The sequence below is a fragment of the Antennarius striatus genome, chromosome 1 (genome assembly GCF_040054535.1).
Source record: "Antennarius striatus isolate MH-2024 chromosome 1, ASM4005453v1, whole genome shotgun sequence".
Taxonomy (NCBI): Eukaryota; Metazoa; Chordata; class Actinopteri; order Lophiiformes; family Antennariidae; genus Antennarius; species Antennarius striatus.
In genome coordinates this window covers 23,842,610-23,862,247 of record NC_090776.1, presented here as the reverse complement: position 1 = coordinate 23,862,247, position 19,638 = coordinate 23,842,610, and the positions used below count along the sequence as shown (strand labels likewise).

The window sequence follows — 19,638 nt, the reverse complement described above, 5'->3', positions numbered from 1 at the left end:
TCAAATGTATTTTTTATGGATGATTGCACTGGAATTACTGGCAGCTTATGTTCTAATATAATGCTGTAGTTAGCCAAATAAATCAATTCAGTTTGCTTCAGAGCATCTGTGTGAGAAATAGCCAAAAAATGTTTCAAATGTTCATGTGTTGGATCAAAAAAATAGCCAAAACAGCACCGAGTGCTGATTTTAAGAAAGTCTATGTCTCAATAATAATAAGTCTAAGCTGTGAGAGAGAAATGTGCTCTTTCTTACTGTCTACAAGAGGCTGTGAAGATTGTGTACATTAGTAAGTGCATGCATGTGGCTATGGAGCTTTCCAGTAGAGAACCATTACGTCAATTACATAGAGCATCATCAGCACATAGTCCTCGGAGGTCTGCAGGCACATGGCTGCTGACCCAGAAATGCTTGCTTTGAGGGCGATTGCATTCAAATAAAAAGCTCTATATTTCAACGTTGAGTCCATTAGAAAGATGTGAGGTCAGTAAGGTATTAGCCACTCAGACGAGGTACAGATCCACATCATGCCAAAATATTTCTTTTCTAGTCTTTTCTAAACTGGATGAGAAATGGCTCTGGGGATGCATTTAGAAGTATGGCAGACTGACAATGTTAAGAAGATGTGAAGAAACGAATGAGGCTCCTCAAAATATTGTCTCATAGGAAGACGTGGGATAGGTGCCGTCAGATCCTCTGAAGGATTTAATGTAATGCCTGAGCAAGTGAAGGAGAACATGTCCCTCTATTTAAGTTGTCCTTCAAATCTGTAGACTATTAATGGAAAGCTCTCTACTGAAGAAAATACTCACAATACCTGCCTGTATTCTCGTTTTTCTGTCGCAGTATGTCAAAAACTGCATCCTTTTCTATTTCATATGGTTTTGCAGTTCTTTTTCAGATGATTTCCAAAATTTAATAATTGGGTTTTTAGTTTTCCTGACCTTGTTCTCTCAGGTCTTATCAGGTTATTTTGCTTTTGTTACCTGTGACACTGTGAAATGCAGTTTAATATGGTGTAGCTTTTATAGTCAGTTGAACTGACCCTGAGAAAAGGTGTCCTGATTGGCATCCTGTCTGTGAGGCTGATGATATTTCAGGATCCTGCTTGGCTTTTGATTACAACTTACATAGTCGGAATACTAATGCGAAGTCAGGTAAAAGTCAGAGGACAGAAGAACATGAGGCATTTCCCTCTGACCTTTCCATCTGGACATGACATCTTCAAAAGTCGGAAGGAAAAATTGCATTAGCCCATTAGCCAGATCCCTCTGAAACTATAAATTATTTATATTTTCGGAGGGATATACTCACATCAAATGTTTTTTAACATTGTGTAAAAAAGGTTGTATTGTTTGAGTGACTGAAGCAATTAAGAGACAAGTATTTACAAGCAAGGACACTAAGCAATCCAATAAATGCATCTATCTTCTAAAATATAAGACAGATGGGTGCCCTGAGAATGAGGAATAGGACACCCAGGGACAAAATATTCAAGTGGGGGACTTAGACCATTTAATCCATTTATGTCTTACACAAGTTTAGTACTGAGGGGACCGGAAGATCAAAACATATATTCAACAAATTGCATTGTGGGTCATTGGGGCAAAAAATGTCATCTGACATTTAAACACTTCAAACAAGGCCTTAAAGGTCAAACAATATACCTGTATTTGCCAATAAATATTAATTAAGAACTCAAATCCAAAACATTTGGTTCTTGTAATAGAAAGGGCAGAAGTAGACAAAGCGATATTTCACTGCGCTTGCAGCTGGAGTATGTGTGTCAGTGGGACAAATTTTGGATGCTCGTTGTACCAACTGACTTGCAGCAATACCCAGGTATGACCCAAGTGCAATACTTGGTGTGTATGTGATTTGTATCTGGAAGACTCGCTTGTATGGTCTAATGCATAATTCTGTGTCAAATTCATCAACCACTGTCTGCCCCATTTATGTTCATGCTTCACCTGACTGAGGAAGATGGGATGGATCAGGAAAGGAGGAAACAGAAGACAGTAATATGCAGACTAAGGGATAGGCAATTGACCTTTGGAGGTGGTCCGAAGTGCCTGTTTACCCTTTGTCTGGAGCTACATTATAGCCCCCCCCCCCAACACGCACACACACACACACACACACACACACACACACACACACACACACACACACACACACACACACACACACACACACACACACACACACACACACACACTTTGAACTTACCTTAAAAATTAAATCCTTTTTTCCATATCGCAGTTCTTTCAGTTGAGCCTGGATTTTTTTGGACTGCAAGGGGAAGATAAGGAAATAAGTGTTAGCTTATTCAAATAGCGAAATTGGTTTTAGATCACATTGTGGGATTCTGCCAGCTGCAGCTTTGTGAGTGTTCCCTGGGCAAAGCTCTGGCTTAAAGGAAGGCTCTACTGAGAGAAAGAAAATATCAAATCTACCCTTCACTGAACTGCATAGTCTACACAATGATGCAGTCATGCATTGGCTTCCAGCCCACTGTCTAAACATGAAATGTCCCTCCCACTACTACCTCCATCGCCACACACTCATGGGTTCCTAGGTTACGACAGGCTCTTGTCTGTCATCTGTAAACAGCACACACACAAACAGAGCAGAGTGCACCTTTATTGCTGCCCCCAAACACAATGACCAGCACAGTTTGACATTTCCTCTGCTGCTCCACGTCATCAGGCATGTGGAACATACAGTAGACCCTCTCTGCTATATAGCGTGATATATCATCCTGAAATACTGAAATACACCACACAGGCCACAATTCATGTTCTCTCTGTCTTTACTTAGTCATGCAGAGCTTTTATTTTATTTTGAAGCTATATTAAACATAGACACAGACAAACAAAGACATATATGTAAACATACAAAGTGAGGTGTCGGAAAACAAGTATATAGAAGTACAGTATGTTCTTACTGCTGTCTACTTAGTGCCCAGATATAATAGCATCATTTTTGCCACATTTATATACAGTCCTGGTTAATTTATATATCTGCACTCACCAAAGCCTAAATTTAAAGACCAAGCATAATAAATCTATCCTCCACCCTGTATCACCCAAAGATGTCTTTGTTTCTCTTCCACTTCCATCATCAAAATCATTCCACCGATCCAACCCACACAATAATGCACACATATGCAATATGCAATGGGTTAACTCAGAGACTTTGACCAAAAATCTGTTTTTCTATTTATTTGAATCAGAATTATTTTCATTTAATTTAGATTTTAAAAATATTTATCAGCTCACACTTTGGGTGTTTTTGGGCAGGAGCGGGAATCAAACCACTGATCTTGGAGCATTGGACGACCCACTCTACCGCCCTCTCTACCGCTGTGCCACTGCCACCCCTTTAATGCTTGTCAAGCTTTAAAGTCATAAGTCTACATATAAGACACTATTTACATTTTGAATGTACTTTTTATATAATTGCCTTCTAAGTTCAAGATCAACTAATAATGTAGGATTTATTGACAAGTAAAACTATTACAGTGCATTGACATATTTTGTTGCTATGAATTCTATTTTCCCCTCAAGTCTGGCATTTATTTCATGTATTTATCTTCTTTTTTCTGCCTTGCCTCTGTTTCGTCTTCTCATCTCCAACCTCTTTGTCACAGCTCTATCAGTCTATGTCATTCTTTATACTTATTTGAGACATGCAGTAAAAATGTGACATGAGGACTGACATACACTTTAAATAATTATAGGCCAGTTTCTAATATACCATTCTTATCTAAAGAACTAGAAATGGTAGTATCTCAACAGCTCTTAGATTATTTATTATTAAGCGGTCTTTCCAAACCATTCCAATCAGCTTTTCGGGCCTGCCATTCCACTGAAACAGCACTAACTAAAGTTGTAAATTATCTACTATTAAATATGGACTCTGATGCCATTACTGTTCTCTTACTTTTGGATCTTAGTGCAGCGTTTAACACTATATTTCACTGTATAATCCTTGACCGACTGGAGAGGCAGTTTGGTGTCTGTGAGTTAGCTCTTGCTTGGTTAAAATCTTATCTATCTGATAGGACGCAATGTGTCTCCTACAATAATAAAACTTCCGCTGTCTCCGGTGTCAAATATGGCATACCTCAGGGGTCTATACTTGGTCCTTTGTTATTCTCCCTATATGTTGCACCTCTTGGTCAAATTATACGCAGCTTTGGAATAAGTTTCCATTGCTATACTGATGACACACAACTTTACATGCCCATAAAAGCAGATGATCGATCTGAATTAATGAAACTAGAGGCCTGTCTTTCTGCCTTGAATAGTTGGATGTCCAGTAATTTCAAAACAGAGATGTTAATCATTGGCCCTGCCTGACATAGAAACCAATTTCGACAACTAACAATATCTGTAGATAACTGCTTAATAACCCAAAGTTCAAAGTCAAGAATCTTGGAGTAACGTTAGATTCAACTCTCTCCTTTGCTGTTGCTGTCGTGGTGACCCATGACAGCAAGGTGATAGTCAAGTTTGCTGACGACACCACAGTGGTCGGTCTCATCTCCGGAGGTGACGAGACAGCCTACGGAGAGGAGGTCCGGAAGTTGGTAGCCTGGTGTTCAGAACATAACCTGGCTCTAAACACCAGCAAAACAAAGGAACTCATCATCGACTTCAGGAGGCTCAGCACTGACCCAGCCCCGCTCTACATTGACGGTGAGTGTGTGGAGAGGATCCAAATCTTCCAGTTCCTTGGCGTCCTCATCTCCTCCGATGTCTCCTGGTCAGACAACACCAATGCCATCATCAAGAAGGCACAGCAGCAGCTCCACCTCCTGAGAGTTCTAAAAAAATACAACCTGAGCCCCTCCCTGCTGCTGGCCTTCTACAGCACATCAGTCCAAAACCTGCTGACCTACTGCATCACAGTATGGTACGGCAGCTGCACCATGGCAGACAGAAAGAGGCTCCAGAGAGTCGTGAAGGCGGCTGAGAAGATCATTGGCTTCTCTCTGCCCTCCCTGTCGGAGATCTACTCCTCCCGCTGCCTCAGCAGAGAGATGAACATTGTAAAGGACAAATCCCACCCCGGTTCAGGCCTGTTTGACCTTCTGCCCTCAGGCAGACGATACAGGTCCATCAAATCGAGGACTAACAGGTTCCACAACAGCTTCTTCCCGAAAGCCATCACACATCTAAATTCAAACACCCACTGATATCCCCCCCCCCCCCCAACACACACACACACAAACATACTTTGAAATTCCTTAATTGGGCACATGCAATACGCCGTGCTGGGCATGGCACTTCTTGTGAATTTGATGTATACACCTGTAAACAATCAGAAGCGTAACGACTGTATATACTTGTATTTGTACTTTTGTATCTTTTTGTATTTGTATCTTTTCTACTGTAAATTATTGCAATCAGCTCATTATACCATGTATTGTGACAATAAAAGGCTTTCTATTCTATTCTCTCTATTGACCAGCATATTAAAGAGGTGACAAAGATCGCCTTCTTTCATCTACGTAATATCTCCAAAATTAGGTCCTCTCTATCTATGGCTGATGCAGTAATTCTAATTCATGCCTTTGTGTCCTCTAGACTTGCCTCTTGCAATTTTCTGTTATTGGGGTTGCCTCGGTCTGGTACTAGGGGCCTTCAGATGGTTTAGAATACAGCAGCAAGAATATTAACTAAAACTAAGAAATTTGACCATATCATCCAAGTATTAGCTGCATTACATTGGCTCCCGATTCATGTTAGATCTGATTTTAAGGTACTTTTATTGACGTATAAAAGCATTAATGGGCTTGCTCAAACCTACTTGTCTGATCTGGTTAAACCTTACACTCCGATTAGGGCTCTCCGCTCTCAGAATACAGGTCTCTTGTGTGTTCCCAGGGTTAAAAAGAAGTCAGCTGGCTAGAGGGCCTTCTCCTGTCATGCCCCTTTCCTGTGGAATAATCTCCCTATAGATATTAGAAAGTCTGAATCTGTAGATATCTTTAAATCTAGACTCAAAACGTATCTGTTCTCCCTAACATATAACTAATATAGGGGGGGGGGGGCAGTCTCAATGTTTAGGTTTAGCCTAGTCCTGCTGACGAGCCATAGGATTTCTTAGTTAGGCCCCTGCCTCCCATTAATCCTCTGCCATTCTGGTCCCTCTAGCACCACTCTCACCCCTGTTCTCTCTGTCTCTCTCCCTCCCTCTGCTGTTCTCTCTCTCAGGCCTTTGTGTGGTGGATCATCGGCAATCGGCTACATCTGTCTGCTTCCTTGGCTGGCGATATCAAAAGCTACACAATGGACCTGTTTCACCATTCACTAGGGTAGTATGGTTTCATTTCATTTGGTTCTGCTGAGGTTTTGGGTTTTGGCAGAGTAATCTTACACTGTAACTTTTTTGAGAACAATGACTTAGGCATTATTTGGTCTGTCCTCAGAGTGGTGGATCCTTGGCATGGATCAGCCTGCCTCTGTCATACATTTATTATTGTTATTGTTACTGTCATTGTTATTATTACTGTGTTGTCAATCTGTAAATGCGATATCTATTGCTTCGTCCGTCTACTCCTGGAAGAGGGGTCCCTTCTTTGCAGTCTTCCTGAGGTTTCTCCCTTCCATTTTTTCCCCTGTTAAAAGGGTTTTGGGGGGAGTTGTTCCTTATCCGATGTGAGGGTCGTATTGCTCGCAGTGCACAAAGGTCAGAGGGATATCGTCCATGTGCAGATTGTAAAGCCCTTTGAGACATTTTTTGTGAATCTGGGCTATATAAGAATAAATAAACTTGAAACATGAAACATATTGAGGAACTCATGGCAAGAGTTTATGTTCTTGACAAGGGCCTGTGCCTTTTTTAGTAGTCTCCATCTTGTTATTTCTCTTTCAAGGGTGCCCCATGTCCAGAGATACCAATCTCGGTCATGTGTAACTGGATTTAAAAAATGTCATCCTGGGGCTGCTCATACACGTAGAGCTAACTTAAAATGCTAACTCATCAGATGAGACATGTTCAGAATTTGAGATCTTTCTTTCTTAGTGGCTCTGGTCAGAAAAGTAGATTTAGTGATTTTCTTTCTTTTCTATTTGTTAAGTATGACTTTAAGGTATAACTATTAATCATATCATATCATAAGCCTATATAGTCATAAACTGTGGAGTGTTAATTTATTCGTATAGATATATCTGAGCATTGGTCTACTAAATAATAAACAATATGGCTAAATTGTTATCCCTAGTTCATATCGAGTTGAACAATACAATAACAAAATATTGCAGTTACTGAAAAATGTGTTTTTGGGTCACTGTAGCAGCTCTTCTTTTCTATATATTGGCGTAATGTCCCAGTGTGAGTCAGTCTCCTTGAGAGAATGAGCATATTAATGTCTTTGCGTGTGATATGACACATTTTTTTAGCACTATTTTGCTGTTTCTCACTCTGGTCACCAACACTCTGGAGGGAAATGGCCTTATTAGATGATGATATATTTCAGTAGTTGGCCTTGTTGGTTTTGCATTATTTTATTTTTTTAACTGACTTTAACCTAGTTTTGTGCAAGTGGGGACAGCACAAGACTCACTAAAACAAAATACACAAGTACTTTTTTTTCCTTGTTTACACATCCTGCAGATGTAAAACATCAGTAACAGTAAATACATTATTCTTTCAGCTCCATTTTCATTCTACACAGATTCATAAGAAAACAGTTCTCGCTCTTCAGAGGGTAAATGCTCCACTAGATTAACTGGCTATTCTCTAATTTTGTTGATCCTGACATGAAAAAATCAGCAGAGCTGGCCTGCTGCGTCTCCTTCAACATTTAAACAAACTGTCACATTTCTGCAGCGTGTCTGATTGGCTGAAGCATGCGAGCTGAGGCAAGACCACTGACTGGATGGCAGCCAAAATCTGAATGAAGCATATTTATTACTTCAGTTATTTCACTCAAGGTAATTTGATTTATTCAATACAGAGTTAATGAAGAACAGCGTAATGCATTTGTTTTATTTAAAGGTACTTTCATACGCTGCCAGTGCACATGACTGCACTCGTCAAAAATAAATACAATAGTTTTGTATTGGCTCCCATTTTTCTCAAGTTGAAGTAAAAGATTGAAGACTTGACTCGAGGATTTATTTCTCACAGATATGAAATAAACATTAGTTAAAATCTATGTCAATAAGGACTGATTCTTTAGTGCAATAATAGACATAATTTCCTCCCCATATACTTAACCATGTTGTTGATTATCCCATTTAATGACTACTGGCAGAAAGTTCAATGGTCCAGACCAAACAAACTTGCTCAATGGGTCAAATGTCTTTTGTGTCAGCAGACCATGAAAGAATGGAAATGGTTATGGACAGATCTTTGTAGGATTGGATTGTGGATTATCATAATTCTGAATGAGATGATGGTGGTGAATGAACAAGCGTTAAAGCACGAAGTGTACTCTGATCATCCTCACTGACAAAATGAAAAGCTCCGTCAGTACTGATATTATCAAAGCACTTGCCCATTTGATGCCATGCTGCTTGCATTTTAAATTATAACCTGGAAAATACCCCAAGGTGCCAGAAGTAGTGAAGGTGAATATTTGTCGATTCAAAATAACAAAACCCCATAGAGAATGAAAAATGCAAATATCTCATCAATTCCTATATACATTATATTACAACACAAAGAACCTTTGTTTTCTTTGCTGGTGCAAAGATGCTGTGATCACTGAAGCCACTGATAGCCTCAGAACATTCATGTCTAGAATTTGTAAACAAATGGTCTTTGCTCTTTGAAGAGAAATGCTTGAACAATTGAGGTTAAGTCTTGCTGGCAGATTCACAATTTGTGACAAATTACATACAATGGCTACATAGTTTTTCTTTTTTTCCAGTGTGCATTTATTGAAAACCAATCAATGCTAAGGCCTCCAACAAAATGTATTTCTCTGTGAGTATCAGTGACTGCCTGTAACATTATACATACATCATGAAAGCACTGTGTTTTAGAATTTGCTTAGGTTTCTGCTACAACAATTTTGTGATATAGGTTTAGCATGTAGTAGATGGACCAGCAGCTACAACTCTTCCACACCTGGTATAGTAATATGCTATTTTTGGACTGTACTGTGATCTTGAAAGTAAAATGCTGCACTTCCTTTATGCTTGTTGCTATCATTCATAAATCTAATAAATCCCTGAATTACTCCCTCATCCTTTTGGGACACTTCGATACATCTTAGAAATGACAATAATGTACAAAGCCTTATTTCAAAAAGTACAAAATTTGTGTATCTATCTTTAAAGCAATGCTATTGTAATGCTATTAGACTTTTTGTGGTGGTCTTCAAGACATTAGTGTCATATGGTTCAGTTCCAATGACTTTTTTTTTTTTAGAAATTCATTTGAGTCTATTCACATTCAGGTTATCATCAGTATTTCTCTTTTGGTCTTACAATGACCTGATCATAACAGATGATAGCATGATTAGACTTTGCTGTGGATTCTCACTTGGAAGTTCAACTCTATTCTTCATGATCCATTTGGAAGTCTCCCTATTACACACTCTGGGGTGTTTCTCTGATCTCATCTAGGTCTTTCCATAATGCCCTCTTTATCCATAAAATGCTGGAGTTTTCCTATGCTGCTCCATGGTCTGTCAATGCCTTGGCTGAATTCCCTTCCTTTATGACCTTGTTTGATTTGCAATGAGTTGGCCTCCATTTTCAACTTGGTGATTAATACTGTAATTCAAGTGCCTTATAATTAGGTCAATCCTACAATTCCTCTGCAAGATCTGGTTGTTCCCTCAAAGAGTAATTCACCAAATAGCCTATCAACACCAGAAGCAAACATGCTTGACCTTCAAAGCCCAGACCTCTTCTGGTATCAGCACATTTGAAGGTGATAGCAGTAGATTTTCTGCCATGACGAAAAGAAAACAAGAAGCAGAAATTAATGTAACTGAAATTCACAATATAATAGATGTGTTTTACAATAAATCCACAGGATGACCTCCATGTTGAACTGAACCTATAGGAGCAATCATCCTGATCATGGATTATCAACACTGATACACCACAACTCACTTCAGAGTAAAATATTTCCTGAAGTAATCTTATTAAAGTATTATTAAATCCTCCTAAATCCAGCCTATTACATTTTATCTACATGAGGTTACTTGATGTATCCAGTGTAAAATATATGTAATGGTTGAAATGGGTGTAGAAACATTATTAACTGATTAAATGGCATCTCTAACGTCACTCATCCCTGTCCTTCACTGGACAGTCTTAACCTTGACTTTGGTTTCTTGAGTTGTCAGATGTTTCCTCTGGGGACAACACCATATGAACCAGGAAACTGTGTGTGTGTGTGTGTGTGTGTGTGTGTGTGTGTGTGTGTGCGCGCGCGCATGCGTGTGTGTGTGCGCGCGCGCATGCGTGCGTGTGTGTGTGTGTGTGTGTGTGTGTGTGTGTGTGTGTGTATATATATATATATATATGTTTAGTGTGTGCACAAGCACACACTAAACAATACATTTGTTGTTCCTAATAAAGCTTGACTTGGATAGCATAGGTTCTGGAGTTTACTTGCCATCAGTTGTTTTTGAGAATTACTGTTACTTCTTCAAATGATACAGTACAACTTGGAAGTAAGTTGGCAAGTTGTCAGCTGTCCAGCCACTCAACTGTCAAAGAAGCACTGGGGAAGTGTTGTCAGCATGTAATTTCATTTCAGAAGTTTTCACCACACAACACGGATTAAGAGCGGAAAGCCTGATCCTCCACCTCACATTACAGGCTAAACCAAGCACAAGCCAAAGCAGCTTTCTAAAAACGATTTCCACACAAAATGAACATTTTCCAGTGCACAATGCAGGAATTCTGAGAGCCAGTTTATTCAAAATGACATCGCAAATAACAAATAAAGAAAAGGCATTGTCTTTTCACAAAAAATTCTGCAGTGTCATGTACAACAGAGCAGCTTACAAAGTTAATGTAAAGAAGGTAAAGAGATCTGGTGGATCGATGTAGTAAGAGAAGACGTGAGGCCAGCTGGTGTTAGAAAGGAGGAGCAGAAGATAGGCTGACATGGAAAAGGATGACATGCTGTGGCGACCCCTAACAGGACAAGCCGAAGGAAAGAGAAGAGGCGGAAGAAGACGATATTTGATACATGGATATTTGATGTCTTGGGTTGGTATGATTATGACTCGTAGATCACAATAAAAAATGCAATAGGCCAACAGGAACCATTCACGAGGGGGTTTTAGGGTCTTATATATGGTGTATATTGCATTGAAAAAATTTTTATTTCACTTCAAAGAGACACTGAGTTTGGAAAGCACATTTCTTAAGTTAACAATGAACAAATAACAAAATAATGTCTTTTGCTATGTCTTGCTCTGGTAGCAATCATTCAACTTTAGCATCCTTTCTTTTGAACTCCAATGTGATCGCAGGTTCAGCCGGCAATGTTTCTTCTTTACACATAAATAACTTTCCACAATGGAAGTCGGGCCAGGAGAAAACCTTTGTGTTACTGATTTAGTTCAACTTTCATAGCCTCCCAAGGAAATTGATAGCAATGACCTCAACTGATCCAAAGGTTTCAAAGAAAATCTTGGAAACTATTAACACCCTAAAGACCTTGAGGTCTTTGTATACAACAGTTTTATGGAAGTAATCAGGTGGACTAAGAAGCACTGGACAAGTGCCACTATATTATTACTGAGAGTAAGATATCATCTGCAAGACATTCAGTCATATTTTGACTACCATTTAATTTCCCTGTTCTTTTCCAGTGAAATCCTGCCGTGATGTAGGCTGACAATTTCAGTCAGTTCCTTTTCATAACCACTGTATATTGTCTGAATCTCGACATGCCATATTTGATTGTGCCATCATCACCTCATAGTTTCATTATGTTACACTCTAAAAACTAGTGGAGTTTCAGGGTTGCACAAATGGAGGATTTGTGGAAGGAATAAAACCTGTCATTTCCAACATCAATTTTTGGTATCTCAATAGGAAGACAAGAATAATCACAATGTCAGAGTGCACTTTAGGGTCAATTGAAATCTCTTGATTTACAAACATCAAGCTGTCTTTGTTGACCTGTGAGCAACTATGTATGTGTGGGTGCATGTGTGCGATATATTTTGATTGGCACTACTGAAAGTATACTTTTATTACATTATTTTATATTTCAACATTTAAATTTATCTTAATTCTTCACCTTATGTAACAGGTTCATAACAAGAGATGTACTGTATATTCAAGAATTACTTTTTTGTTTCTCTACTGATTTATTCAGTTTTAGCTGATTTTATTTCACTTACAGAAAAAAGTATACACATAAACAGGTAACTGGGTCATGCAATTGACCATAAAGGCCATCGGCACGGAATGTCAAGAGTCCTGGTACCATCCTGCTTGCTGAAGTTAGCAGAAAGCCTCAATTAAAATTGCTGTGGCTTAGCAGCAACTTCATCTTTTCTAAACTGCCTTTCGACTGTAGCGACCCAATCACCCATCAATAACTGTAATCCCTGAGTATTCTATCTGTTGGTACAGGTGACCCTGATGTGTCCATAAGCAGATGGAGAGGTATACCACTGGATATGTAAACATGTCACACATTGACATGTTCTGGGTTAAACATCTAAATCACCGGGGAGTTCAATTGTCCAGTGGTGTGTGTCTCACTTAAAGCTATAAGAATCATCATATTTTTCATATACTTTAGCTTGAATAAAGGAAAGTACTGGAATCGTCAACTGCATGACTTTTGAACGTATGATTACACAGTACCAGCTGCACTCATTCAGGTATGTCATCAGCATGTCTACCAAAATTGCTGCCTTGAAAGATCCTGTATGGCTAAATTACAGCATGAGCACTGGTCAGCAGGATGGCCAAATCAGAAGTTCACAGCTCAGGTGAATGCTTCACTGAGGGAGTGAACCTGGCAGATACTGCTGAATGTAACAACTGACAGGATGGATGAAGTTAGAAAGAAGAAAAAAGAAGCGAGAGCAAACAGACACACATAAAATGTGGTTACTACTACCTGCGTTACCAGATTGCTCTGTGCGGACATCAAAATGCCTACTATTAGAGCAGTATTGTTGAGTTTCACCCAGCAAGCAAACATGTTTATATGAGCATTGAGATAGTAGAGTATAATTCATTTTTTAGTTTATAAAATCATCTCAGCTATATCTACGTTCTCTATATATTTAAACTGGCTGTTGATAATAACTACTACACTTCTCAGTCTAGTGTTGCAGTTTGTAATGTTATCATTTTTGCTCATAAGACAATACTCTTTCAAGTATTATCATGAATCACACCAACGTCATGAACAGCAAATAATTAATGTGTGATAAAACACAGTCCTTACCTCTTCAGCATAGGCGTCACAAAGTTTATGCCCCGACAGCAGTTTGTTTTTCAAACTCTTGTTCTGAAATAGAGAAAGAAATATGTGAAACTGTTGGTTTCTACTCTATAACCTAGACAGAATGTTCTCAAGCTGCTAAGAAGAAAAAGACAGTCACATCAGTGAGTCTTAGTTTCTCCAGCAGGGCATTTGGCTGTCAAGGAGCTCTGGCAGCAATAGTCTGGTTGCCTCATAATTTCTGATGAGACTGGGGAGCAATCAAGAGTGGCCTGTGTGGTGATCTGAAAATGTGCTCAGGCTCATGGGGCTCTAAAAAGTCAGAAATGCATCTCAGGGCCAGACCCTCTCTGAACTTTAAATGTGACTAGTAAAGCCCTAAAGTCTTTGACTGGTAGCCAGTTGAGAGATGTAAAAGTGACCCACAAAGTATCGCTGTTCACTGCCAGTTGGGAACATTGGTGCAGTTTTAAAAACAATCTGGAGACCTGCGAGGGATTTTTGATTTAGAAAGCAATAGAGCAAGGTCACACATGCAGGGAATTAACAGCAAATATTGGCCTCCTGTTCATTTCAGTTCTATTGCAGTTTAGGGACAAATAAATTTTAATTAATAAATTTGCTTCTGGCTGCAAAGCAAATTTGCATTTTTGCAAAAAGTTCAACGATAACGAACTTTCTCAGCAACTTTGCAACTTAAACCTCCAGCACTCAAGTGTATGTGGATGGAGACTGTGATTGATGATGTGTCTATATGGTAGAATATTGCCTAAGAGATAGCTGACGACAGTCGACAGGCATTTAATTTGAACCAACAACAACCGCATCCACAGAACAAACCAATAGACTAATTCCCATGTGCATCACATTCTTCATTGTCTATATTCAGCATAAGAATAGAATAGAATAAAATAGAATAGAAAGCCTTTATTGTCACTATACATGGTATAATGAGATCTGGGTATATCATTTTGGTATCATTTTATTTTGGTAAATAAATACCATCGCTTAATAGTTAATTTTCATTAGATGATTTAGAAGCACTAACATATTAGAAAAGGTTTACAAATATTTAATCTGAAAGAAGAACTGCTGTAGTCTCACTGCTCACTAATTTACAGATCCCACGAACATCCAGTTCTTCAACATCATCTCTTCCTTTTGCTGTGAATATCTTCATTCCAGAATTAGGCTTGAACTCAAATACAGTACCCATGTTGAAACAAGCATTATATCTATTGTGCAGATCCTGCTTCTGAGAGGTAATTTCACAGTAAACGGTTTCTGTCCACAGGCTTGGTGTTCAAGGCCACGGCACCAAGATTTCAATTTCTGTCCAAAGTGAGCCTGAGTAAAATGCACCACATATGTATTTAAAAGGAAGTCAGCAAGTGACAGAGGCAAAGATTGTACAGACACAACCTGAGGGTAAGTGCAACACTTTTAAAGGGAATGGATTCCCAGTTATAATTGGCAATGACGTTTCAGTGAGATAGATCTACAAACAAGGTATTACTTAACCCAAAGGACCCATTCAGATCCCAAGATGAGCCGATAAAACAAGACAATCAACCATGACAAAAGCTTTACTAAGCCTTGAAAGAACTAAAACGGTATACTCGACAACATCAGAGTTAAGAGAAGATTTTTTGTGGTGCTTATTCTAGACTCTGATTCAAATGTAGATTGGCTGTTGCACTTTATTGTCATATTTGAAAGGAGTGAAACTGTTGCATTACGCAGTGTAAAGAACAATGCCACACACTATACAATGTAAAAAAGGCAATGTGTGTGACAACATTTTCTTTTATCCAAAGAAATAAATGTAATTAGATGCAATTTCATCATAGTAGCCAGTAGAGATTTATTAACCTCTGTCAATGACACAACAACACTTTTAAAATTCTTAATTGCTTTATCAGTGAACTAATTATCTTTTACAGAGAATGCCATCCAGCAGAATTGAAGTAGGACCAACAAATATTCAGCAGTTTCAATTTTAAGCAGCCATACTTGAAACCAGTGCCCTGCGGGAGTTGTCAAGTCACTGCTTTCATACAGCATACACACACAATGTTAGGCTACATGTATGAGATGTAGAAAGAACTTGATGATGGCTTTAGGGTGGTTCACAGTCTGCTAGTGCTGCTGCGTTTCTGACATTTACCAGCTCAGCAATTCCCTCAATCGACACTGAATGAACCACAAAACCTCATGAGAATATTTTCTATCTTGACAATGCATGGGACAATCCATATAGAAGATGATGGGTAGGCTCAGGCAATAAATACTGTATCACTATGCCACGGTATGACATGATGAAACAAGTGTGAGGTGGACAGGCTGCAATGTCAGTCAGTCATTTTCATATTACCACCGCTACATCTGTCGCAGCAGGTCACGGGGAGCTGGAGCCTATCCCAGTGGCATAGGGCGTGAGGTGGGGGACACTCCGGGCACTACGCCAGTGTACCGCGGAGCCACACACAAAGACGTACAACCACTCACTCACACACTCACTCCTACGGGCAATTTGGGACCGGCCAATCAAGTGGAAGTGCATGCTTTTGGAGGTGGGAGGGAGCCGGAGAACCCGGAGAGAACCCACGCAGACACGGGGAGAGCGCGCAAACTCCACACAGAGCAGAACTCGAACCCGGGTCCGCCGTGTTGTGAGGCGACAGCGCTAACCACTGCGCCACCATACTGCCCCAGGCTGCAATGTAATATAATATAAATATAAATCTCAAACGAAATGAGCTGTTACACACACTTGATATAAGAGAGTTCAATACATTTAAAATTTGGAAGGAGACATATTTTTAACTCTCAGACAACACATGTCCTTTCTATCATCCCAAGAAAAGCAAACCAGAACAACACTGACTGGAAAATAACAAGAACCTGGGAATTCTTTCCTTCTTCTGTTGTACAATAACAGAGTATTATTTATGACCCAAGTTTCATGGTCTGGCCTTATGTCCAACTCCTCAAAATAATTCCGCTTAAAGATATTTTGTCTCTGATGCAAATCGATAACTACTTTTTCATCCTCACATGCCAGCCATAGTGGCAAATGTTTTTCAAATATAATCTTGTCATAATAAATTAAAGTGTATGCATGGCATTATGTTATATTGGTTTTATATTATATATGCTAGATATGCTGCTTACTATGTAAGCTAAGTTGGTTTTATTATTTATTTTTTTTACAACAATAAAAACTACATTCAAAAAATGCGACAATTTCTCACCTACTGTGCTTTCTGTATTTTGTTTTTCCTTTATCACTCAGTCTGCACTTTCATACACACCTGTACACTATACTACCCATAATACAAAGGTTTACGGCACATGGACATGGAGCAGTGGGACTGACTGAGTTGAGATGGCAGTTGCTGAGCAACAATTCCTCACAGATTCACTCTCCTCACCACTACAGAAGGAACATTTGGGGACATCCAAAACTGGCAGCTGTCAAGACATAGTTTAGTATCAGAATTTTCTGAGTGCAAAAATGAAATCCACGTGAGCTTAAATGTCACAGTGCATATTCAGAGTATGATACACTGAGTCAGACATGCTGCACATGTTATGCCTGTCACACTTGGGTCAAGAAAAATGTTTTATATCTACATGTTGCTCTTTTTTTTTTTTTTTTAATTGCAACAGTGCACGTTTCATGGTACAACAAAATTGTAGGATAATCACTAGCCATCTAAAAGGCACTCAGAAATATCTGATTCAACTCACCAGAGTTATTTTCACACATTATAAAGTGCTGATGTGCTGACAGCCCTCAAGTGTCGATGTTTACTGTCCATCTAGGTCAACTTTCACACTTCTAAACATGTGCAGTGTTAGATCTTTTTGGTCAGAATTTGAGGTGCCAGAAACCAGCTCCTGTGCTAAGAAACAATTAGGTTTAGCTATGTTCTTGTCTAATTTAGTGTTTCCCATGTTAACACCCCAGGTATGGAATTTTAAATCAATCTCCATTATCAAGCCAATGATACCCTTTCCCTGCAGCTACAGGAAAGAAACCATCAAAAGCCCAATGGAGTTAGAAATTATATTTTTATTTCGCAAGTCATGCTTGCTAATACATGTACGTTGCCCAACGCTGCTCACAAATGGAGCAACAGAGAGGCCGTTGTCACAACGTATTTTATCCTAAAAGGTCAATAAGCTTCACTGTAATAAAAACAACAAGATTGTTCCATCACTACTTTAACAAGGCACATGTCTCAGTTGAGAAAATAAAACTTCATTGTTCATGTCAATTTAAGGCCACAGTAAACTGTGTGGAGTAACCTAAGTTTATCATGAACCTCAATAAAAGCAACATAAAATGTTTTCCTTTTAAATGCTAGCCTCATTAAAGTGAGTAAAAGCAAGTTTAGATCATACAAACGCATGTTGATTATGAAGCTGTATGTACTGGGAGATGGGACCACAGTTGGCACCTGTTTCGAGATCAATTTTTTTCAGGAGTGTGTAACTATCACAATTAACCTATCACATCAAACAACCCTAAGGCTGCCACATGGTGGGTTTTTTTTGTTTATTTGTTTTTTTAAGGAACCACTTCAAATCCATATTTATTCACTGGAGCAGTACTTGGAGTGATGTTTGGTGATAAGCTTGAAAAGTAAAGCAATGCTCTTGTTTTCTAGACATCATTATAAATGGACTGCAAATGTCTCTAAAGGTCAATCACTGCAGCCACAAATGGAATAATAGTGAATTATTTTGTCGTTAAGTCAACAACAATTGCCATGATTATGAGATGGAAAATATTAAAATTCAAGTGTTAGAATTAATTTATCTACTAAAGCCTTGTAAGCACCAGTTTTTCAAAGTCTGGGAATAAAAACTCATTTATTAAGATCAGAATTCATGTGATCTGAGGAAAGCTGCCAACTGGATAGTGCATGTGAACTGACCCATAACACTGCTTATTACAGTAATTACAGGGATTTATATAAAAAAATGCTGAACATGTCCACTCAGTAAGGTTTGACATGATATTTGTTAAACAGACATCAAAAAAAAAAAAATCTGTTGATCAAGTAGACTTGGGCATTATAAAAGTCAAGTCAATTTGGCTATAAAAATCCTGATTGCAATATTTTATGAGAAATATCAGTGACAATCTTCCCCCCTATGTACATTAACCTGTCATTTTCATTTATTTGGTTTGTTTTCCCATTAAACAAACTGTTGCCTGATTATTTCATGTTCACCTGATATCCCCTGAATATTGGCCATCCTTATAATATAAGAAAAAAGGGTTTAAATAATAAAATAAAAACATGTTCTTTGTTCTGCTTATTTGACAGCTTGAGATATATATTAATGAGCAGATTTTTTGGCATAACTTCATCAATTACAATATGTCAAACAGTCCGACAGGCTTGTCAGCCACCTCAAACCAAGTACAAAAAGAAATTTCACATTGCAAGTGAGGCAGCACTTGCACAAGTTCTATAGTTGTGTAACTGTCAAACACATCTAATATAATTTACTGGTATTAGAAAAGCAAGTGTTCACTGTGGACAAGCTATCAAATATGACATCAGCCCAGGCATCTGAGGCAGACTGATTTTATCCCATCTAGGCAGCTTCTTAAGGATTCTTTGGGCCAAAGGCTGGGTTTCATAAAAATGAAAGGAATACTCTGTCATGCTCCTCTGACATGTATACATGTTGTAAAGGGTCATGGAGGACTAGTCATCAAGAGTTTACCGTGTGTCCTCTCAAACTGATCCTTTAGTAAGATATGGAATCTCTGATGTTCTCTTTAGACAAAGCCACTTCTATCATGGCATCATTTCGGACTATGCGCTATGCAACAATACTAAGGACACAGCACAGTCCAAGTGTTACAGATAGTGTGCTGTATATGTAAAGAATATACTTTCATCAATCAATGCATTCATGGGAACACTGTGCTTGAGCTTATTGTCCCCAGCCATGAGCTCATGCACAAGGGTTTTTTTTGAGGTACTTGGAAAGAAACAGTATGATTTATCAACTTTGAACCTGGTCTTAAGTCAATGGGCATCATGTGCAACTTCCTACTCTAATTCAAACATGTAAACATTCACACACTCGTGATAAATCAATCAGCTCTGACGTAATCTGAATCTGCATATACAGTTTTCCTCCACCTGCCACCCACCTGATCAAATTGCTAATCTCCTTTGGAGACCCTGACAGGTACATTTCACTGCACCT

General features: G+C 38.8%; 1 protein-coding gene across 1 annotated transcript in view; it reads right to left on the bottom strand.

Moving 5' to 3' along the window:
* The window catches only part of luzp2 (leucine zipper protein 2), a 148,495-nt gene that overhangs the window by 22,415 nt on the left and 106,442 nt on the right, over positions 1-19,638 (bottom strand). Inside the window, exons 6-7 of the mRNA XM_068319528.1 lie at positions 13,402-13,464; positions 2,230-2,292 (exon numbers count right to left, since the gene is read on the bottom strand). Of these exons, the coding sequence (XP_068175629.1) occupies positions 2,230-2,292; positions 13,402-13,464 (126 nt within the window). The remainder of the gene's footprint in view (positions 1-2,229; positions 2,293-13,401; positions 13,465-19,638) is intronic.